Raw genomic sequence first — 25,424 nt, 5'->3', positions numbered from 1 at the left:
GAGAAGTCAAAACAATGTTGAGAAGTCAAGACAATGAATTTCCTACCTTTTGTTTGGTTTGACGATGATTTAGCCTCTCTTCCTCGAGATATAAAGTTAAATCGTTAATCTGTTCTTGTAGTGTGGCTATCAAACTATCTCTGTAAACATATCAAATTCTGCTTTAATCTTAGCTTAAAAAATTTAAGTTACGAGGTAACGACAAGTCAAACGTATGAGAAATCTTTCACTTTAAAAAGTATTCAGAAAAGGTCACTTTATTCTAATTAAAAAATTGAAAAATAAAATTACCTTTCAGGATCACCCTTGTTCACAGCTCTTCTAAAAAAGAAACAAAAAACCAAATTTCTGTAATTCAATGTCAAACTTGAGTTTTAAAGGAATGTTGTCTCAAACTGTAGAAAATAAAAGGATTAAGAATGAATGAGGTAGCCCACAGTAAAAAGCAAAAAAAAAACCAAATATATACATCTATACATCAATAAGACTTTTTGGTGAATTAAGATATAAAAAAAACCCTTTTCAAGGGTAACTATTTAGGTTCAAGAGAATCCCTTTGACCAGCTGTTCCTTGACCAAAACTTCTTGGCATTGATATTTCCAGTATTATCAATACCCATTTACAGCTGGTTGACTTAAATTATTGGGGGAATATGACCTATTCAGTACTTATTTACAGCTGGGTCTACTGGAATAATGTTAAAAGATGACTTATTCAGTAATCATTTACAGCTGGGTTGACTGGAATAAGGAAAAAGAAGACTGATCCATAGATTATTAGATTTTAAAAACTGACCTGGTAGACAGTGGGCTGGAAGGTGAAACAGGACTTTCTGTTCCTGGATCAAAAAAATCTTCTCTCAATATAACTGAACATTTTGATTTACTTTTAGATAAAACATAGCCTGGTGTCACTACTATAGGTACTGGTGGAGGCTTGAATATACAGAAATATAAAGGTTAAAGGTCAATAGCTATAGGGGAAAGGTGTAAGTAGAATATCTGGTAATGTCTTTAAGAGTTTTATGGTTCAGCTTTGTATAGATACCAAAAGTTATGACGAATTTGGTTTTTGTCATGGGGAATGGCTCAAAAGCTAGTGCCAGAAAATGAGTCAGGATGAAAAGGATATAAGACATTTGATGTCTTGCTCTATCAAGTGATGATACATCACATCTGACTAACTGGGTAGGGTGAGAGTTGTTGGTTGATGATCAATTGTTTGATAACCATTTACCTTAATAAGATTAGAGCTGAGTAAAATAATCAATTATCATCGCTAGGAATCTATTATTTTGATTATCGATTATCAAAATTTCAAAATTGATTACATGTCAAAGTAATATTTTCTTCACGGTCAATATCATTAGGATAGCTAGTTTTCAAAAAGGGGACTAACATTCCAAAAAGGGGACTAACATTCCAACACAGTACATATCACTGATAATACTTACATCTAAGTTTTTCTGCCATGCCGGTGTTTTTGGTTTACGAACTGGAAGATGATTTTCAAAATTATGGCGTCTGGTTGGTTCATGTTGAAGTTGGTTTACTCTATCGCATCTAAAAAAAATAATATGTATTCTTACTCAATAATCTGTGCTTTCAGTAGTTTCAAGCAAGATAAAATGTATTAATGTATACTTTGACAAATACAAAATTGCCGATTCCAATTATTACCAAATATCACAATTTTCTACAGGCTGTTTTTCCTTATAATCCCAAGCTGTAATCGGAATTCCAAGTGTCATCAGCTAGAATATAGTCCAATGAACCAAGTCATGTGACTAACTAGCGGATTCCGTGTCAGCAGAAAAATTCTATCGAACACAATGTGGGTCATATTCTTATGTTTCAATGACTTTTAGCAATAAAACACTCTAACGTTTTACTTATCTGATATTTTGTCAGTCACTATTTTTTTTTTTAAATCATTGTTCTTTGAAGGAATTGTCATTATAATTATAATGAATTGATATTAAAGATAAATACTAAGAGAAGTTAATTATACCACTGGGTATGCATACAACGTGTTTTTCTCGCTTTATTTATAGATCAAACATTGTACATGCATTTTGCAGCCATTGTCGAGTTGGTTTCTCATGAAATATGGGTCAAAGTGGGGGATTCATAAAGAAAATCGAAACAAACCAATTTTAATTATTTTATAGAATATCTGAAGAAAATTTTTTTATTTTTTTTTAATTAATTGGCGTTGAATCCTTATATGCACAAATATTGGTTACACCACTATAACTATTTCAAAGCCACCAAAAGACCCTGCATTCTGTGGTAGCGAGTTTGATTGTTGACTGCAAGGTGATAAGGTGCTATTGGCATTTGAATCCTCCTCCAATTCTCATGCCACAGCCAGTGTTTCGGATAGAAGGCCCGATGTCAGCTCTCAACTATTAATACCTTTCATATGCTATAAAATTAATTCTGTGGAAACAATGGCTCATGATGTTATGAGCACTTATTGTCGAGGGTACTGAACCTGAAATGCCAACCTGGAAATGACAACAGTCCAAACCATCGTAGCCAAGTTTTAATTTGCATCATGAAAGCTCATCCCATTTTGAACTTCATTCAAGCCAATTTTGGCAGGTACCTACTCTGTTCTGCTGAGTAAAACAGCTGCAGCAGTCTTTGGTCTGTTGATTTTATGTGATTTTTTACCATGATATCTTTTGGCAGGTGACGACCTGAAAAAAAACATTTAAACATGTTTGATGCTGATGGTATTACATCCTGGTCAAAGATTCGATATTGGAAATAGAGATACTACCTCTAAGCATATTCATAAAATTTAAAGTCTCAAACTTTGTCAACAAGACAAGTGTATATCCATCACTTGGACTTACCAGGTGTCTGACTATAGAATAAAATCACTATATAAGACGATATAAGCTTATCCATTAAACTAAAATAATTATGGAAACACTCTTCTAAGCATGTTTCAAAATTACTTAGTTTAATGAATAATATTCTTGGTTTTATGTAGAGGGATAATGTTGTATAGTTATGTTACAAGGTAAGTCCACTGATGAACAAAGACTCATTTTAACAAGTTTTGGAATTTCAAATATTTGGTCATCCTAAGAGGTAGTATACCTTTAAGTAGTATACCAGTATTAAAAAAATGATAACATCTTTCCATTTTGAAATCAATTCAAGGCCCCATAATGTTCAAATATACATATGCCATTAAAAGTTGTCTCGGCCTAAAGGTTATATACAGGCTGATAGTATATTGAGTAAAAAAGCATTTATACACTACATGGTTACTTATTGTTAGTGTATACAATACTCTGGTATTCAAATTACTGAAATAGAATAGATCAATCACCCTAATCAATAGATCAATAGCCTATTCATTGTTCAATCAGTTTTCAATCGGGTTGAGAACCAACACCTTGTCAAATCTTAAAAACATTGGCTATGCATCTGAAGAATGAAATGAAATCAAATATATGAAGTTGTACTGCCCAGTTTTCTCCACCTTATTGGGTAATGCCATGCAGTGTGCAATGAGGGAAATTTTTCCAGGGCAGTGACATTAGCCTATACTGTTTTGATTTCCAACTATCAAGGAATCTTTAACGTGCACACTGCACAGTCTGTAGCACATAGTATCTTGGTTTATTGTCCCATCCAAACGACTAGACGCTTTTTCCATCTCCACCCAACTTTGTTGAAAATTCCGAAAAATATCTCGACCTTTTATGGGATTGAATCTTGAACCTTGAGATTACTGAGCGTCTAACTCACTTACCCACTTCTGCCTTTTCTCAAATCCCCCCACCGCTTTAGATCTGCTACCCCTTGAGAAATGAGTTTGACAACTCTCAACTGTTCCTTAACTGAGTTAGTGTGCTTTGATAGAAATTCTCATTAGCTTGACTCTTTAAATATCCCTTGATTAAATCTTAATCAATTATGGGGTCTTTCTGAGAAAAGGGATTGAAAAATCTCAACCTTTTAGTCAGAAAATCGACCGAAGAAATTAACAATACGGTAGCTTTTCTCTCTCAGTCAACATTTGTCAAACTATCCTAACATCTAGCATCATTTCAGTAGTCACAAAAACCAAAACTTACATTTTTAGATAAGTAATCCAAGTATACCAATATAAAAAAACTCAAATTAATTTTGTGGAATCGCAAAGAACATTTTGAAATCAGCTGATGATGTTTTTCATATCCAAGACATGTGTATCAGGGTAGTAAGAAATTCCATAGAGCCACAGATACAAGAAATACTCAATGTCTTACAGAGAAGATACCAAACTATTTTCACAGAAAAATCTTTTTTTCTATAGATCAAATCTTTTCTGCAGAACACAGTGTCATGTGCAATGTCAAACTAAAAGCTACCAGTAGTTTGATCAAAATTTGAAACACAAACTGCAGAACTTGACGTATAGTCCTAAAACATCAACAGATTGAGACTAGTCATATCCAGATTTGATCCAATCAAAATTTGAAACAACGACTGTCATCTGCTACAGAACTTCATATCTAGACCTTCAACATGAACAGATTGTGACTTGCTAATGCTGGAGTGGAACTTGAAGTGTCGTCTGCACATTATCTGCTGTACTAGGCCTTCACCTGCTAAACTACAATTAATCAAAACTCAATGAACTTTTTCATTGATTTCTTACACAGTGTTAGTTATTGATTACAATGATTTTATTGCCTTCTGTGTACTTTCATTTTATTATTCAACTTTTATTCTATTCTACTTCCATTGCATGTCACGTTTGAAAATTAAACAATGGGTGAACTTGAAAGGCAGGTACAATGAGTCATATGATAGTCTGTATTTATGTTTGACTATATTCAAAAAAGGATTATTAAAGCTGAATGTTCAATCCTTGTCTGATCAATTGTACCTAATCTCAGAAGTGAGAATTGTTTTTCTGTAGCTATGTTAATCAGTTCAACAGCTCAATATCACACTTTTATCCATATTTTATCCATAATCTAAGTAAAAGTGTTGGTTATCAAAACTATTTTTGTGCAATGCAGATAGTAGCCAGACAAATCTAACTCTAACCATTCCTCAGATGTGAAATATTGATGGGATATAGGAACGTTTAGAGGCACAAAAGATCACAAAGCTGAACCATTAATGAGTCCATTACTAGATATTGTACAATGTTTCTGTACTTAACACGATTGCACAAAAAACTCCGTACAACTTGATAAGTTAAGCCTGTATTCGAATGACATTTTGTTAAAAGAAATATGTATATATTTGTCTGGTATCATAAAGTATTCTATACAAAATCATGATACATGAAAAGCATAGCATGGCATGTCCTAACACAATATATTGATTCATTGAATGTATTGTGCCAGTAATACCCTTTTCCCATTTCATAAGTAATTCAGTTATATGATCCAGTTCTATCCGAATAACTTCCAGTTGCTTTCACTCTGGCAAATAAACTTACAACCAGAAATTATCCAGATAGAAAAATCTACCTCTAGAGGTTTATTTCATCTGGATAGTGGATATGATCCTAAAAAGTAGCAGTGCGAAATCAAACAAGAAGTTATCTTGATAAGAATATCACATGTGCAAAAGCGGCTATCCAGATAGGATTGCAGTGAGAAAGTGTTTCAGGATGCAGGATGAGCTGGTTGTGTGTGAGAAGATGGAGTATGTGTTTCAGGATGAGCAGGTTGTGTGTGAGAGGATGGAGTATGTGCTTCAGGGTGAGCTGGTTGTGTGTGAGAGGATGGAGTATGTGTTTCAGGGTGAGCTGGTTGTTTGGGAGAGGATGGAGTATGTGTTTTAGGGTGAGCTGGTTGTGTGTGAGAGGATGGAGTATGTGTTTTAGGGTGAGCTGGCTGTGTCTGAGAGGATGGTGTATGTGTTTCAGGGTGAGCTGGTTGTGCGTGAGAGGATGGAGTATGTGTTTCATGGTGAGCTGGTTGTGAGAGGATGGAGTATGTGTTTCAGGGTGAGCTGGTTGTGCTTGAGAGAATGAAGTATATTTTTCAGGGTGAGCTGGTTGTGAGAGGATGGATTATATGTTTTAGGGTGAGCTGGATGTGTGTGAGAGGATGGAGTATGTGTTTCAGGGTGAACTGGTTGTGTGTGAGAGGATGGAGTATGCGTTAAGGGTGAGCTGGTTGTGTGTGAGATGATGGAGTATGTGTTTCAGGGTGAGCGGGTTGTGTGTGAGAGGATGGAGTATGTCTTTAAGGGTGAGCTGGCTGTGTGTGAGACGATGGAGTATGTGTTCAGGCACTATCGGGTGAGTGTTTTGGAAAAAAAGCTTTTCTGAAGGGTCTCACCACTATAAAATACACTTACTTTGGTCTGAAAGCAGCTCCACTGTAACCAAGTTCACTTAGGTCAGAGAAAGATCTATATTGATTCATCTTTTTGCTGCTGATGATGGTAATGGTTGCTGCTGTTGTTAAAAAATATCAGCTGAACTCACCTTTGACATTGTCCTTACTGCAAAAAAACAGTTCAAATTTGATGATCTTTCGATGAACTTTTCTTTAGTCATTGGCCTTGACTTAGGAAAAACGCATCAAAATTTGTTTGTGAACACATTAGACACTACCGTTTTTAACTGATTTTAATGAAATGTGGTGTAATCATTTATATTGATGAGATCTTGGTCAAGTTCCAATTTGACGATCTTTCGATGAACATTTTTTTAGTTATTGCCCTTGACTTAGGAGAAACGTGTCAAAATTTGTTTGTGAACACATTAGACACTACAATTTTCAATTGATTTTAATGAAACATGGTGTGATCATGTATATTAATTTAATTATTTGATGTATTTGGGTTAATGATATTGATTATTAAAAATTTTGTGGTATTTCTCAGCATAAATAACTGGCAGTAAATATATATATCATTGAATTCAAACTATTAAAATTTCTTTATGAGAAAATTCATACTTTAGTCACTAAAGACTGTTTTATCATTTCTGACAGCTGCCAGTGGGTGTATGTTACCTTGCCTGGCAAGCTATCTTTAAAATTTCTGAATGTATCATTGCCAAACTTTATATTACGCTTATTTATCAATTCCATGGTTTTTTATGACTCTCAGTACTATTCAAAACTGAAAGATAGCTTGCTATGAAAGTTTAAATACGCCCACTACCAGCTGCCAGAAATGATGACAAAATCTTTAGTGACTTGAAAATGAATTTTCATAATTTTATGAAGCTTAAATCTATCTGATTGAAACAATATTCAAACCTAAGATCTCATCAATATAAGCTTATAAGCTTAAACATGCATACCATGTTTTATTAAAATTGGATAAAAACTGTAGCTTCTATAGTGTCTACAAGCCAAATTTGATGTGTTCCTGAGTCACAGGCAATAAGTCTGAAACAATTCATCTGATTATAACCAATTTCAAATTTTACCGAGATGTCTTCCATATATACAACATACTTAGTTTCATTTAGATCAGAATAAAACTGTAGCCTCTATAGTGCCTACAAGCCAAATTTGATGTGCCTTCAAAGTAGCGAAAAAAAAAACAGACTGCTTAAAGGCTACTGTGTAAAACAAAAGATAGTTACAGTCTATCCTGTGCTTTAAATCTTATTACAGTACCATAAATTTTACAAGACTAAAGTATTAATTGTAATTTGTGATAAATCCAAAAGAACAAAAGAACAGAATTATATTATAAGGTTTGTTTTTGTTGACAGTGTTTTATACTGCAAATGCATTTTATTTTTGATTTATTTAGGGGGTCACTGCAGAGAAGGGCTAGACACCAATTTTTGTCAAGGGATAGGAAAATGTGCAATTCATACAAAACAAATAAAATATGAAAGAAATACACGCCAGGATTTCATAAAATTACGTAAAATTTACAAACACTTACTTAAACGATGATAGCAATGTTATTGTTTCCAATGTAAACAATCGACTTCCGGAGAGTCCTCAATAAAGTAGCTTCCCTTTGAAAACTCCAGACAACAAATATTTCTCACAAACGAACACAGAGCATAAATTAAGAGATTAAAACATTGCTTTTGGATTTTTGGGATGTTTTGTCTTTGAGTTTTGAAGAGGTCTTTCAAGCGGTGACGGCGCCAGTTGAGGTAAAGGGGGGTAAGCTATTCTCGCCACTCAAGAATTGTTTTTTAACTTCATTGCCTATCGAAACCCATCAAGATCACAAGATGTATGTTACATGCCGTGCACATTTATTAACCACTGGCGTGGTAAGCGTGGTAAATAGTCATAAGTCCTCTTACAGCTATATACCACGGCATGGTAACTTGTTAAATTAGGCCAATGTCACCATGTTAGTGTGGCAGGGTGCATTTTTGTAAAAACCTGGTTGTTTTATTTAATTGTTGTTTTATCTTAATGCACCACTACTGTTTTAATGAGCACATAATTACCTTACACTGGCCTAATACTAAAGTCTTAATTAGTGCCCTCTCTTAGTTTCTTAACTTAACTGATCTCACCTGACCTTGCCACCTTTTGGATTGGCCAGTTTATTGAGCTTTCAGTGAGTTTCATCACCTATCCAGTCAGAAACTTTACTTTTATCTTAGTCCTTGAAGTTGAAGGAAGTGTGTTTCAACCTTTTATGAAATATTTCCTACTTTCAAATTTATCCTGTTTCACCATTTAGTTATTTTCTTTAAATAACTTCACAGGTATGTGTGTTTTGGGTATTTTCTAGGGTAATTGTCTGTATGAGAGATGTGCAATTGTAACCATGGTAGTTTAAAGTTAGTAATGGCAGCCATCTTTAATTTATATGCTTTGTGGAATTATAAACCTTCTTTTTCAATATTAAACTTATATTATCTATAACTATTTGTATTATAATTATCTTTAATTATAATTAGTTCACAGGTTTTGGTACTGAGTTTAGTTTAGTTATATACTGTAAATGTCAATATCAACTTAAAACCCCATCTTAAGGGTTAGTTTTATTTTACATTATATTATATATTTCATTAGTCCATTTCATAAGTTTTCCCTCCATGGCATATATTAGTTAACATAGTAATAGTGTAAGTGTAAATAGATATTTTATGTGCATAGATTTATATTAGGCTTTACTGTGATAATATTACTGTGATAATTGTAAGATATAGTATTGTATATTTGTGTTGTATATATATCTAATTGTTTAATATTATCATTACAGGGTTTTTATTAATGTTTATGAACTGATAAAGATAGTTTTGATATCATCTGAGTTAGTGAGTTAGGCACAATTATTGATAAATTTTGATAAATTTACATAAAACTTGATAAAAACCATTTAGAAATCTCATTAAAAGTGTTGAAAAGTATGTAATTAGTTATTTTCCTTGTTTTTTGAAAAGCGTTCTATTTCAAGCTTGAACACACTCTTCAGTTCTTGGCAGATGTTACGGAATGCAAACGATGAGTTCAAAATACACGTTGAAACAATTCTTATGGTTAACAAAACGTATATTGATAGTGTTTGACTGTAGTATTAATCTATATATCTGTATTACTTACTTCTACTACATGCTACAGTCTAACACTATCAATATCTGTATCAGTATTAACCTGTATTACATATTACAGTCAAACATTATCAGGATCTGTATCATTACTGACCTAGACAACATAGTACAGTCCAATACTATCAATATAAGCATCATTACTGACCTCTACTACTTACTACAGTCAAACACTATCAATATCTGTATCATAACTGACCTTAACTACATACTACAGTCAGACACTATCAATGTATGTATCATAACTGACCTCTACTACATACTACAATCAAAATGTATCAATATATGTATCATTACTGACCTCTACTACATACTACAGTCAAACACTATCAATATCTGTATCTGTATTATTACTGACCTTGACTACATACTAGTCAAACACTATCAATATATGGATCATTACTGACCTCTACTACTTACTACAGTCAAACACTATCAATATCTGTCTCATTACTGACTTCTACTACAAACTACAGTCAAACACTATCAATATCTGTATTATTACTGACCTCTACTACATACTACAGTCAAACACTATCAATATCTGTATCATTACTGACCTCTACTACAAACTACAGTCAAACACTGCCAATATCTGTATTATTACTGACCTCTACTACATACTACAGTAAACTGCTACTACAATAAAAATCCCGTTTCTGAGACTAAAGTATGATTAGTTAAAAAATTGGCGTAACTGTCCCTTTAAAAAAAAATATTTGTCCTGGGTGCAATAAAATTGTCCAATGCTGCATGAATCGAGTTGAAAAGTGGGCCATGTTACCACTTTCTCGAGAATTTTAAGGAATTGCGGTTTTTACATAATTTATTTCTTTGTTTCGAAGTTCATGTTAATTCTAGACACTTTAAGGAATAAAGAATCGTTTGGAGAAACAACATGTGTTAGTGAAGGCAAGTTTCTGGACGACAAATTGGAAATGGTTTCAATGAAAACTAGCAAGTCATTATTTTTTAAGTCACATGATAGCTGTTTTAATTGATAAGTGAATAACTTCGACAATTTAACACATATTTAAACATTTTGTTCAAAACTTGTGGATTATGGATTATTGTTTCACAAAATATTGTGGAGCGAACGGGCACAGGGTGAATGAACTCGGGGCGACCATGAAAAAGGCCGAAAATGTTCAGGAGTGAACGCGTTTAACAGCACTGAGATGTCATCTATATAGGCCTACATGCATACTAAGTTTCATACAGATCAGATAAAAGTTGTATGCACGATAGAGGTTACATGCATCGTGCATACAAAAAAGTGGACAGAAGGGCAGACGGACAGGACCAACGGCAATATACGTCCACATTTCCATGTGGGCGTATAAAAACTAGTGTATCAGCATTATTGACCCATATCAGTTGTCACGTGATTAAAATATTTTAGGCCGTTCTACAAAGTTTCGTTTCCACCACAAATTGCAGGCAAGTCTTTTCACTATTTAAGTTCCGTTACCATTGAATTTTTTTTTAAAAGTATATTGGATGTTAGCTATTTATATCAAATCGCATATGAAATCCCTGTTTATTGCATGTCCAGTTAACTTTTTCATGGGTTAGTTCTCGCGACAAATAAACACACCACAAGGGAGACTACATAGGTGTACAGAAAATCAGACTACAGTTAATCAGACTACAGTTAATTAGACTACAGTTTGCTTTTTGTGGTCTATATATATTATCAATTTCAACTAGGTAATGCATTGCTTTTGTATAAATTTGAACTCTAAGCCTATTCAGATAATTATGCCTATGTAGGCTATTAATTTGAGCAAGGTAATTCTTTGCCTCTGTATATGAATTTGAACACTCTGTAGAGGATGAATTTGAACACTGTAAAGCAGACTATACGGTGTTGCCACTGGGCGAATCTGACCAAGGTATATTTAAGCCCATTGTAAGCTATGTAACAGATTCTTAATCTAGTCTTTTCATTGTTTTTTTTTTAATTGTAGAAATGTGGATTTTGATATTGACAGCAATAGTTGGTTATTTTGTTTTCGATTGGTTGCGTCGTAAATTCAAAATCACCAACATCACACAAAAATATGTTTTTATCACCGGATGCGATTCGGGTTTCGGTCATCATTTGGCACAAAGATTGGACGGTATGGGCTTCCACGTCATAGCTGCCTGCCTCACCATCGAAGGAATTGAAACACTCAAAAACAAATGTTCAAGCCGATTAAAGACGGTACAGTTGAACGTAGCTCATGAAGAGGAAATTGTTAGAGTCGTTGAACACGTCAAATCTCTTTTATCACCCGATGCAGGTAAATAATATGTATACGCTATGCTACTACATTATGTGTGTCTGGAAATCAGTGATGTCATATACATGACAATATTATCAAAGACGTCGACTCGAAATTTTATCTATGACGTCATATACTGAACACGATTAATGGCGTCATAGTTTTTCCATATATACTATATGCAGTTCTATGGTTTGTCGTCAACAAGTAAAGGATATTACCTTTAAAATCTAATCAATGACGGCAAGATCCATAACGTTATTTGAGAAATCTAATCAATGACGTTGTAATGTTAATCTTATAAATTACCTCATTAAGGAATTGAATAATGACGTCATTTTAAAAGCATGATCAATGACGTCGTAAAGCGTATTTTAGCGAAAACGTAATCTTAAAATTTGACTGTATTTTAAGGATTGTGGGCAGTAGTAAATAACGCGGGTATTGGTGGACCAGTTGGCTATTCAGAATGTTTAAGCCGAGCAGATTATTTGGAATGCCTGAACGTGAATCTTTTTGGAGTTATTGACGTGACGAAAGCCTGTTTGCCATTAATCCGCAAGGCTCGTGGTAGAGTTGTGAACATTGCCAGTATGTTTGGACGCATCTCCAGCATTCCTGCACCATATTGTATCTCTAAATATGGCGTGGAAGCGTACTCCGACTGCTTACGGTACGATTCCAATTGAACTAGGTGTCCCATAGTGCACGGTTAGCATTTCCAGACACTATCTGAAAAAACAAAATTATCAATATAAACAAAAACAATATATTGATAAACACTGGTAGAAAGGATTTAGTCCCAATTCCCATTTATATAAAGCTGGCACCCACTCCCATTTTAATAATAACATATATTGTTGAATACTGGAAGAAAGAATTTCAAACTCACGTTTTTATAAAGATGGCACATAACACATAAAGGTGTCCTTTTAACAAAAACACATATATTTGTAACACTGGGAGAATGGATTTCGCAGTAACTTTAATCGTTTCATTGTGTTTCAGACGGGAAGTCTACCATCAAGGCATCACAGTTCATATTTTAGAACCAGGATTTTTCCATACGGATATCATCAACCCGGAGTCGCTAATGGAAAAACTTCAACGATATTTTAGTCAAGGCAGTGTGGAATTCCAGCAGTTTTTCGGTCCACAGTTTTTACCTAAGAGTGAGTACTGCTCGTTGGTGTTCGGATTTGCTTCCAATTCCCCCTCTCTATCGTTTTCATGCCACGCAGTGGTTCTGAAGTACAGTCGATTATAGTCCGAAACATCTGCCTCACTTCAAGCCTCTGACAGCTAATTTCACAGTTTTCGACTGGAGTAGAGTCAGAAAATCTAGGCTCTGATGTATGGGATTTTGAACTGGCCGATGAGAAAAAACTTTGTTGGAACCACAGACGTGACAATAATGATGATGACTGAACTACAAACATTTCCACCCATCTATATATACAAAACAGGGCATAGTTTTCCTGTCTCTACTCCAAACGATAACTGTCAAAATTACTACCAAAGGCTGTTTCGGTCGAAGTCTTTTAGAGCGTTAGATGACATCACTTAACTAACTTTCGTAGAAAAAAAAATAGAAGAAGTGAACACATGCTATTACTATTTTCTACTGTATCGATAATCTCGCACCGTACACGAACACCATACATTGTCTATTGTCACCTTAAGTAGTTATCCTTGTAAAACTGATTATTTCATTCTTTTCATTTTTCTGTTCACTTCTTCAATAGCTCTTATTTAGGCTATTTGTTTATTGTTTCAGGCAGAGATTTGATTGTAGAAGTAATCAACAAAGCTGATTCCGACATCGATAAAGTCGTTGACGCATACGTTCACGCAGTATCTGCGAAGCACCCGAAATATCGCTATGTAGTGGGGAATGATGCCCAGGTCTTAGCTAGATTCTTACCGACTCTTCCCGAATGGATTTCAGATTATGTGATGTGTTTTCAGAATCCAAAACCACAAGGCGCTCATTAGAACTCACGTTCGCGACGTTGTACAACTTCAAACTTTTTTGACAATCTAATCACAATACTATGACTGCGGTGATCTAGCGACATATATGAGGAATGATTGTTCACTAATTCACCCAATAAAATGGTCTCATTAGTCTAAATTAATCAGACCAAACTTTCGTCGGTTTCTTACTAGCTTTTATTTTTAATACAGCCACCGTTATAGCGTCTAACGACAGCCCCCTTGAACGTTCATCAAATTAACCTTTTAACCTAACTCGATGACGTCTGCTTTAACCAATCAAAATTTTCCATTTTCCAGCGCTGGCATCAGATTAGGTCAAAAGGTTAATTTGACGAACGTTCAAGAGGGCTGTTGTTAGACCCGAACTGAGGTGGCTATATCAAAATAAAAGCTAATAAAACAAAACCGAACGAAGGTTTGGTTTAATTTTAATTAGAATGATGGTCTACTCTATTGATTACAGGACATGGACTTCTTTTAATTATTGAGGCAGTTTCACAAAATAATGAAGGTGTCAGTCTATAAGTTAAATCAGACTACCTGAACATATTAGCGATGGGAGAAACGAAGATATCAAGACTAATGAAGATGTCAAATTTTTATCAATCTAATACATTCGTATAATTATATTCATACAATTATTATAGTCTCCATTTGTAATCAAACAAGTTTTCTACCACAGTCTGATGCCGTTATTTTTTAACCAGTCGTTTTTGAAAACGAGGATGAATAATTGTGTAACACGGAACCTAAAAAGGTTGTCATATTGCTCTACGTTGGGTTTGGTTATCTCACAATTCATTATGTTAACGCCAAAAGGTTTACACGACATTCTTTGTTTGGTTAAAAAATGAAATGAAATGAATGGAGTTTTACGTCCTACTCTTTGGTTAAACAGAAGAACGATAAATAGAACGGACTGTGGGAAAAAAACTTATTAGATCACAATAGAAACGAAAATATCAGTAACAAAAGAATGGAATTTTTATTAGAATGCAGCGATAGTCCTATGCATGTAGAAAGTTCCTTCATAAGATCAGAATACACAATAAAATGGTTAGTAGTAATGGAATTGGATGGGGGGATTTCCTGATGCATTTACTATGCATTTTTTAGTGTTTACCGGGTAATTATTGATTAAAGTCAATTAACAAAATAAACAAGATTAACATATCTGATGAAAAACAATCATTAGAGCTAGCGTAAATATCATATCCTTATATAGGGTGAAACATATTCCTCTATTGCAGCCATTGAAAGCTATTTTGAAAGTTGTCGGCCGGTGTAGAGACAGAAAAAAACTGTTTTTGTTCGAAAACTGCCTTTTTTTAAACCTATTTATTTAATTCAGACCCGCCAGATACATTCGTAAAGATGGGATATTCATGCCATTCAATAATCCCCATACACCATTTATGTCACGTCTGCGGTTTCTTGAAATAATTTTTTGAACAAAACTGATCTTTTGTCTCAAAGTTTAAGAGTCACAGAGTTATACCAACAAAAACTAATGTTCAGCAAATTTTGTTAAATCGGCTGAAAGATCACTGGGGAAGGGGGGACACCTGTCGAGGTCGACATTATATAAGACCGACCCCAGTAAAACATTTTATGCGAATGATTGCAGTCCGTGCTATTTTTAGAAATCTTCTTACTCACTCCCTTTTGGGGTCTGTGCATGCCTATTTTTGACTACTTTTTGGTCTAGATTTGGAATTTGATGTCTGAAATTGCATTTTCTTTCAGATTTTATGAGATGAGGAGAGATTTCCACGCAGAGAATAATTCTAAAAATAGTTGTTTTGTGTGCAGTGATAGTCAAGCGGATGTTGATAAAATGTAGAGGTCTACTTTCAGTTTGGTTAGCTCAAGATTTTCACGGTCATGATATATTGAATTTTTCTCCAGAAACTAAGTATTGGCCAGGCTTTCATGTCACATATTGGAAAGTTTTCAACGAGATTTCTGGAAACGGTTGAATTTCGTGATTTAACAAATAGCAAGTGAATTACCGGGTTGTGTCCAAAAGACAAGCTGTTAAGTTATTTAGTGCAAATGAGTGAGTGCCCTAAATCCACTTACTTAGTTCTTATGTCCCTAGAACTTATAACATCATTTCATAACCAATTATATTGTATTGTAATTTGAAACACGTGTCAAAAGCACTAGATTAAGTTGATAAGTAAACATAATTAACAAACAATATATAATCAAAGGAAATTGTTTTGTTGGTCTGTTTCATTCACTAGAAAAGTAAATATTGAGACACCTATTCTAATATATTGAACAATTAAAGTAGCTGTGCGGAATAGTTTCAATTAACACAAGCTGTCATGAATACATTCTCCCACATAAAACTACGAGCTTTGTAAAACATTGTTACGCCCTTTTGTTATTTACAAAAACCCTCCAAAGTTACATGAGCTGAGATTATCTTTTCCCCTATTTACCACAAAACTACGAATTTGTAGACATTGTTACGCTCTTTTGTTATTTACAAAAACCCTCCAAAGTTACATGAGCTGAGATTATCTTTTCTCCTATTTAACGTAAAACTACGAATTTGTAGACATTGTTACACTCTTTTGTTATTTGCAAAAAAACCCTTAGAGTAACCTGAGCTGAGATAATCTTTTCCCCCATTTACCACAAAACTACGAATTTGTAGACATTGTTACGCTCTTTTGTTATTTACAAAAACCCTCCAAAGTTACATGAGCTGAGATTATCTTTTCCCCTATTTACCACAAAACTACGAATTTGTAGACATTGTTACGCTCTTTTGTTATTTACAAAAACCCTCCAAAGTTACATGAGCTGAGATTATCTTTTCTCCTATTTAACATAAAACTACGAATTTGTAGACATTGTTACGCTCTTTTGTTATTTACAAAAACCCTCCAAAGTTACATGAGCTGAGATTATCTTTTCTCCTATTTAACGTAAAACTACGAATTTGTAGACATTGTTACGCTCTTTTGTTATTTGCAAAAACCCTCCAAAGTTACATGAGCTGAGATTATCTTTTCTCCTATTTAACGTAAAACTACGAATTTGTAGACATTGTTACCCTCTTTTGTTATTTGCAAAAACCCTCCAAAGTTACATGAGCTGAGATTATCTTTTCTCCTATTTAACATAAAACTACGAATTTGTAGACATTGTTACGCTCTTTTGTTATTTACAAAAACCCTCCAAAGTTACATGCGCTGAGATTATCTTTTCTCCTATTTAACGTAAAACTACGAATTTGTACACATTGTTACGCTTTTTTGTTATTTACAAAAAACCCCTTAAAGTATCACGAGCTGAGATTATCTTTTCTCCTATTGAGCATACAAGTTTTAGTTCTGTAGACACTGTTACGTTCTTTTGTTATTTACAGAAAAACCCCCTTAAAGTATCACAAACTGAGATTATCTTTTCTCCTATTGAGCATGACAAGTTTTAGTTTTGTAGACACTGTTACGTTCTTTTGTTATTTACAGAAAAAAAACCTTCACTGTAGCATGAGCTGAGATTATCTTTTCTCCTATTGAACATAACACTATTAGTGTTTTAGACATTGTTACGTTCTTTTGATATTTACATAAAACAAAAAACAAAAAAACTTTATAGTAACAAATTAAGCTTGGAATTAAGAGGAGATGCAAAATAATCTTTTCTCCCATCCAAGATAAAACTACCAGTTTTGAAGACATTTTGTCAAAGAAAGCTTGAAATATCAGGAGCTTGGAGATAATCTATTCTGCCATTGAACAAGATTTTTGTTTTTCTGTTAATGCTAACAGCATATTTTGGGGAACCGATAATTCGTATGCATTATTATGCATTATTAAATGTCAATAACAGTTGGATTTTCCAATTTTTTCACTGATGAACTCATTTCGTATGCTTTAAGACCAAGATGATATAATGAATTCAAAATATAGATTGTAAATCGACCTATACTTCCACTTTAAATAAAAACACGTGTCAGGTATGACTTATATAACAATTTATTTACGATACAATACAATTACTGAAATAAATTTACGCATTGTTCCTTCTTGGGTTGAAAGAACATTAATACTTTACTTACATAAGTTCATATGTGGTATTTGGCGCACAACAGCTACAGACTGTGAAAGATCCATGGACAGTTACATATAAAAAAATATTGTCGCCGTCGCCGTCATCATAGTAGACAAAATAGTCTTTAGTTACTAAACTACAAATTTAAGTTCTTCATGCATTTGTAGTTCAAAAACATTAATTCAGAAACATCTCATTTTACTGTCAGATAAACATGTTGAATTTTTCATAGCAATATTATCCAAATTATCCGAGATCTCATCAAAATTACCATTGTCTCTCGAACGAAATGTTTTCAGGATCATAATAGAAATCAGATTCTTTTTAGCAATAGAATCGGAAAATACTATGATTGTAATTGTATGCCATATTGTCAATATTCTGTTATCGGTGGATGTTTCAAAAATGTATTTTCAGTTATCTGATTAAAAAGATGAATGACAAAATATGAAACAATAGAAATAGATAAACGGGCTACAATACGTTAGAATAGCTGACCTCTATGATTTATCGGGCGAGGAATGTTTAAAGAGTCTACAATGTTTAGTTGTTCCGATTAGTCATTGGATTGTGTTAATGGCATTGATCGATGGAAATAATAGCAGACTTTAATAGCTTCCATTGTCCGCCGCAGTATATATTTTTTGAGTGATAGTCGATGTTTCGTGCTGCACAAACCGACAAAAAAATATTCTGTTGGTTGGTAGATGGTAGTGTAAGCTTCCAGCTAATACATATCGCAGATTAGGTAGTTGTTAGTTGATGACAAGTCAACTTCCGTTTCCAGCTGAAGGATATCGCATACTAGGTATTTCGATGGTTTGCTGGTTTGGTACAACTAATGCTGTCTGGCTGTTTCGAATTACAGTGGATAACTAACCATTGTCAGTGATGTATTTCATATAATCTTCTGCATAGGTTATTTTCATATTTCAAACGACCGAATCTAAAGGGAACGAGATATCTAAAAGGTGTGTAGTTCTCCAGATAGAAACTTCAAATAAATAGGATTTCAGATGATGGAGTTACGATAGCTTTACATGGATCCAATTCAGTGCCTCCAACCTTTCATACTTATTCCACTTTTTGTTAAATTTTATGTCTCACATAACAGTTAAAAAAACTTCGCATTATAAATGAATTATAATGAGTTCCGTCTACGAAAAGTGTTGTACATCGTTGTGTGCCGTTTTCAATCGCTGTGAGCGCGAATAAAAAGTTGTACTTATAAGACATAATATCGTGGCTGGCGAGTGTCTCTGAGGACGCTTGTAAACCATATGGCTTGTGGCTTGCGAGTGTACATCTTTGAAGACGCCTGTAAATCATTAAGCATGTGGCTTGCAAGTGTATATCTTTGAGTACGCTTGTACAGTGCTGTATGACTTGTATTCATATGCGTATGGTTAATTGTTCCACGCTTCCGATCATCTTGTAGACTTTTTGTTGTATGGACAGAATGTGGACGAGTTACATTATTTGATCATAGAGCCGTTCTTCAAGTTACAATGCCTACAATCAAAGTGACCAGTTATTGTGACCCAATCGAAACTACAGATAAAGAACCCAGACCACTAGACGTGAGACCCAGAGAAATCGTAGACTGGCCAGAGTTCACCCAGATAACAACACTCCACGGTATTAAACATGCTTTCGATGGAAGGAGCAGAATTCGGAGGTAAGTGGATGGCTTGCCCTCTTTCCACCTTTTTTTTTATCTTGGGCCTGGTCACATCCAAATTGCAGGCGATGCTATCCAAATCATTCACATATCAGTGGCATGAGGTTTTCGTAGTGCACCAAGATGCTATTGACATCTACAAAAAGGTTTCTTGAGATCCATAGTTAATCTGGATGCATGACGATGCCAACAGTGACTTCAGATTTAGACAGGATATACCGACACCTAGTAGTGGATCTTCAAACATTCGAAATAAATCATCAGGAGTGTTTCCATCCTTTCTCATTATGCAACAGCTCATCGAAGAGAACGCCAAGGGGTGCTTGATTATGAATACGACAGTTCCCAGTTGTTGTCTCTTGATGTAGAAATCCGGACGATCAAGATCTGCTTTTTCCGATGCCGCAATTTCAGAGCGACAACGGTTGTTCCTGAAGCGTAAACAAGATATCAACATATCAGAATCACTCTCTTTTTAATTTCCGTGTGCATCAGTGACATCAAGTATAGCGGAGTTTGATATACATGTAGCTATGGGTTTGCTGAGATAGTAAGTATATCGGCAAGGGCTTCCATCAAATATTCCAGATTGGATAACATAACAAGTGACATCCAGTGTGTAGACTTTCTGGACTGTGTTGTCTACAAGATTCCAGCGAGTTATTGAATTTCTACTTGTACTCGTATTTCTATATTTACTTATGAGCATTTTGATTTGTAGGACAGTGTGGCTGTTAGGGGTAATAGCAATGGCGAGTTTTTTAACCTACACCATAAGCAACATCGTCATCAACTACTACAAATATCCAACGAGGACCGAAATGAGCGTGGCCAGTGTGACCGCACAGACATATCCACAAGTCACGATATGCAGTATTTCGCCTCTGAGCGCTACAAAACTGAACGACTCTTATAACCCAGAAATATGGACTCTAATGGCTGCCATGTCACCAACTGGTTGGCTCATGGATCAAATAAACTTCAGCCTCCCAGAGTTCCAGTTCGCCCTTGAACGACACCCAAAAGAACACTACTTAAATTTGTCAAACGACTTATCGTCGCTGCTAACATATTGTTCGTTTGAGGGCAGTTCTATAGGTGTATGTGGCAACATTTTTGAGACAAGGCTGACGGACATGGGCTTGTGCTTCACCACCAGAAAGATGGATCATGGAGACCGAGTTACCACCAAGATGACCGGAAGTCAAAGAGGTCTGCAGATTTCTTTAATTGTAAATCAGGATGATTACGTTTACAATAACGACATGGCGTCTGGTTTCAAAGTAAGTTTTTCACGTCAGTTCTATTGATAAAACTCCACTTAATTTCACTTCTTTCTTCAATGTAATATATGAAAAAAATAATGTGGACTCTCTACAATTTATTTTTCTAATTTTAGGTGATGCTTCACCAAACGGGGACAGAACCGGATATAGTTAATAAAGGATTTCTAGTTCCGCCTGGTTTTACTACTTATGCTAGCGCGAATGTCATAAACGTAAGTGAGCCAAGTTGAATTGCAATGCGTTTCATTCATTCATCTAGATTTACTTATCCTTATTTTGTAGATATTAAAGTATATTGAAGTAACCCGCCCAAAATAAATTTTACAATCAAACGAACTTTGACCTTACAGCGTCGTAGCCAATCAAATATATTTACTGAAATCAAAATCAAATTTCCATATACAGTCATATCCATATATTATCAAGTTAACGAAAATATCAAGTCGTAATATGTACGTATTTTGTATATTCCAGTATAAATTCATGCCATTTCCATATAAGGCATTTGACAATACTTACTGCTTAGACACGAAGAATGCAGTGTTCCAAAATCCACTGACTACGACGGGCGTTTACGACGAAACGATCTGTTTTCAAGAGTGTAGATCGACGTTTCTCATGAAAAAATGCGGTTGTGTGGACTATACGGACAGAGGTAACACATTATTATATCAATCTAAAAGAAAAAGAAAAAGAAAACAACCACTTTATACAATGACAAACTGAGACCAAATTTAAAGCTCTATCCCATTGTGCAACAGCCGTACCTAGACAATTCTCTATCTAACAAAAGTTTTTTGCATTTTTAGGCACTGAAACCATATGTAGCTTTAAGGAAGTCTATACATGTCTTCAATATGAAAAACGTAAGTAACATTGAGTTACATTAATTAATGAAATCATAGAACATTTCTATGATGAAATCTATACTTGACAACGATGACCATAACATAAACGGCAATTACGATGGCGTAGACAGCATTAACATTGAAAACGATTTTCTACATAGATGATGGTGATGATGATAATGATGAAACTATAATGGCGATGAAATACACACGAAATTGAATGTGACACAAATATAACGATTGAGGCGACAATGATATCTTCAAAATCGATTCACTAACAACGAATAATCCAATGGTAGTTCCGTAACATCAGGAACGATCTTATAATACAGTAATATAGTCTAGTGTAAGATATCTATGGTCCCGATGACAATTATGACATCAACAACGTTACTGATGACGTCAAGGATATCGCTGACGTCTTCAATGATACCAATGATCGATCATACTACCGATGACGTCTTAAACGAAACTACTAACGTCAACCACTAGGCTATTATTGATGACGTCTACATCGACACCGATAACATTAACCACGTTACAAATTTCAACCGCGACAATGATGACAAGTATTTTTCAATTTTTTGATATGTCCATTTTCAAATATAGTTCGATTTAATCAAGTGAAGGAAGAAATCTGTAGCTGTGGTAAACCATGTGAATCAACTCAGTTTGATATCAAACTATCAACAGCTCTCTATCCATCAGATCTCAACATCAAACACCTAGAACAGATATTTCCTAATTTGACACTAAAGTAAGTAAGACTTAAAACAACAGTACGAGGCGAAACACCGGTTGCTTTTGGAAAATTTGATGCCATTCTCTATAGCATTAAAAGTTTACTCATATATGAGTCTTTTCTCTTCTTTTCTCGGTATCCTTTCAAAGTTTCTTCCGTTTCTGCTTTTTGTGGCATTCTCATTCTTTCTCTGACCACGAGGATACAACCAGGCTTTATAAGAACCATCAATAATTTTGCAGGAGAAGTAATTTTGCTGAATTGAGAATTTTCTTTGAAAATTTGGTGGAAACAAGGGTACACCAAAGCGCCATTTATTCATTTGACAGTATTTTAGGTAAGCATAATATGGATGAAATATAACTAACTTTCGATGGTCGCTCCTTATTTTTTCGGAGATAGGTTCTATATAATTATAAGTTGTAAAAGAATGCCACGGCTTCTGTGAACCCCTCTCTATATACGCATTCAAATAATTATATAGGCTAATATAACAATAATTTTGAACTGGGATTGATCCCTAAATTGACTCCCTTTGCGAACATTTTGTTCAAGCATTCTACATATGATATAGCTGTTGCTCCAACGGTTAGATCTTTCACTAATCCTTTGCAATCATTTGCCGACGTTTTGTGCCACTCATGGGTACACCATTTCCCTGTAGTTCTGGTAGCAACAATTTTCGTTTCCATCTTGTACCAACTATTTCATGTAGCTCGTTAACAACCCTTAATTTGTAGCCCTTCTATATGTAGTTTTGTACAAACCATTTTACGGTGCACCTCTTGTACTAACCCCTTTACGTGTACCTCTTTTACCAACCATTTACGTGTACCTCTTGTACCAACCATTCACATGTAAATCCACCAACCCTTGAGGTTAGCTCTTGCAAAGACTGTGAGCAGATCTCACACAATTAATGAAGTATTGTTTTTTCTTCAGCTACTCTTGGTGGACAAATGGGGATATTTCTTGGCGCAAGTGTACTGACACTCTCTGAATTTATCGAATACATCTTGCTGAAAATTGGATCCTGTTTTTGTAGATCGCAGAAAATAATTTAGAAGTCAGGCCCAAAATAGACCTGAACATCTTAAAAACGACAAGGAACTATGTTACTGCCTAGTTATTCTGAATATGTATGACAAGGGAGTTTTGAGTTACCTCCCTTGCTCTAGCAAACTACATCATACGCCTGGTTGCTCTACTCTTCGATCGATTCGAATGAAATTCTAAAATAAGTTAAATTTATATCGGATCATACAAGTTTCCAAGTGTTGCCTTGTTAAGAAATTGAGATATAACGAACAATATTCATTATGTGCATTATGTTTACTTAATTCTAGGTCTTTATCCCCTTCTGTAATATTCATGTAACACCAGATAAATTACCATAAACTTAGAGTACGGAGGAACGACACGCGTTTGAAAATCGCTGGAAAAAAGATGAGAAAGTACCGAATGTTTTGGTTTAGTCATTATTTGAATATAGGCTACTGTTCTATTGTTGTGGACCTTAATGGAGGTCAAGTTCATTCGCCTATTGTTGTTTTCTTTCTTTGAAAAGTGGTATTGTCAACATAGAGTAATTAATAGATGTATTGTCAACGACAGAATACTATATATACATACAAGGACACAAAATGTTTTTCATTGTCTTAATTTCTTTTTTTGGCATCTTTGGATCAACCTGTCGCAAAATTGTGAAATAAACCTAAAAGTATGCAAATGGGGATGTTTATGCTATATTAACGAATAGTAAACTTGATTCCACATGTTTTCATTTCAACAACCACAATTTTTCTTAAATGACAGTTGCAGGAATAGAAATAACATAGACCAAAATGTTTTCTAGAATGACTTTTAAAAGGCCATACTTCAATTAGTGAGTGAGTTTAAAGGGGCATTCCGCTTCTTTGTAAAACATTTCCATCAAACATAAATTATACTTGAAAATATTTCTTAAGTATGCTTTTTATATCTTCGTATCTACTTGATTAAACTGAATTTGTTTTAAAAGTGTTGATTAAAAACTGAGAGTACTAATTGTTAATTAAGCGGTTTGGGTGATTGGCTTTATAATGGCTCGGTATATTTGGTTGAAATCTTTAGAAAACTCTAAAATTAGGCGTTTATTTCACTATTTTGTAACAGCGTACAAAAAGCATAAAATTTTAAAAGTTACATGTAGATTTTGGTTTTGGTAGAGTTTTCACAGATTTGTTCGACCTACAAAAAAGCGGAATGTAACCACTATCATGTAACTCATTTATAGGTGTATCCTGTTCACCTTGTAAATGGAAATTGTTATGTCTATTCTTTTGTCAAATAATAAATACATCATTCTGCTGATATTTTCACTTCCCTCAAGTCTTAGACTAATATGGCAGCAACTAAAATGAGAAATTCACTTATTTCTCATTCAAAACTCTGAAAATGAAGGGTGACAGAAAAAGAAAAAATTCACAATTTTTACCTGGTCATATAAAGAAAGTTAGCCAGGTAACACAAGCTGATTATTTTCTTCCATCTACTTCTTCTGTGTCTGAAGAGAAAAAAATGAACAATTTTAACATGGAAGTAGACTCTCTGGGTAGTTACAAGGTTTTTCAACCAAGGCTTAGAAAAAAAGCAATTATGATGAAAATGAAGTATCAGGCAACAGGATAATCAATGTGGAAAAAATAGTGGAATTTAGCCATTCAGGCTCATGCTTAAGATCAACACAGAAACAAAAGGGGAGTTGGATGGAAATATCTACTAAAATGCCTCAATTGTGGATACATTTCCTTGTCTCACCATAGGACACAGTGAATAACCAGACCAAGCAACATCTCAACCTATTGGTATTGCTTGTGATGCAAACACTGATAAGAAATATATCATAAGTGCTGTGTTGCAAAATAAACTTTGTTGGACAAGGGTGTGGCTTAGAGGCACAAGCATTGATGTTAACTGTCCTGGAGATGAGGGATGCACAGGAAATCTACAAATCTACATCTGAG

At 34.5% G+C, this 25,424-nt stretch overlaps 3 protein-coding genes across 3 annotated transcripts; 2 read left to right on the top strand and 1 right to left on the bottom strand.

Annotated features, from left to right (window-relative positions):
• Nucleotides 1-46: 46 nt before the first annotated feature.
• On the bottom strand, nucleotides 47-3,160 carry LOTGIDRAFT_173104 (hypothetical protein; the record flags this gene model as incomplete). Its single annotated transcript, XM_009050289.1, has 6 exons — nucleotides 47-140; nucleotides 292-321; nucleotides 797-936; nucleotides 1,455-1,563; nucleotides 2,612-2,705; nucleotides 3,115-3,160. Coding segments are annotated over 6 exons (513 nt in total), but the record flags the coding sequence as incomplete, so codon positions are not given.
• Nucleotides 3,161-11,492: 8,332 nt separating this feature from the next.
• Nucleotides 11,493-15,106, top strand: LOTGIDRAFT_200713 (hypothetical protein; the record flags this gene model as incomplete). Its single annotated transcript, XM_009050288.1, has 4 exons — nucleotides 11,493-11,808; nucleotides 12,205-12,463; nucleotides 12,799-12,962; nucleotides 13,568-15,106. The coding sequence occupies 4 exons, from the start codon at nucleotides 11,493-11,495 to the stop codon at nucleotides 13,783-13,785; spliced, it is 957 nt and encodes a 318-aa protein (XP_009048536.1). The 3' UTR covers nucleotides 13,786-15,106.
• Nucleotides 15,107-19,370: 4,264 nt separating this feature from the next.
• LOTGIDRAFT_173101 (hypothetical protein) lies at nucleotides 19,371-23,816 on the top strand (the record flags this gene model as incomplete). The annotated part of the gene is made up of 8 exons (XM_009050287.1): nucleotides 19,371-19,540; nucleotides 20,265-20,826; nucleotides 20,943-21,041; nucleotides 21,304-21,484; nucleotides 21,639-21,695; nucleotides 22,287-22,434; nucleotides 22,662-22,716; nucleotides 23,766-23,816. 8 exons carry the CDS (start codon nucleotides 19,371-19,373, stop codon nucleotides 23,814-23,816), a joined length of 1,323 nt encoding a protein of 440 aa, XP_009048535.1.
• Nucleotides 23,817-25,424: the final 1,608 nt, after the last annotated feature.

Source organism: Lottia gigantea, assembly GCF_000327385.1.
Source record: "Lottia gigantea unplaced genomic scaffold LOTGIsca_149, whole genome shotgun sequence".
NCBI lineage: Eukaryota > Metazoa > Mollusca > Gastropoda > Lottiidae > Lottia > Lottia gigantea.
This window is presented reverse-complemented; position numbering and strand designations above follow the sequence as displayed.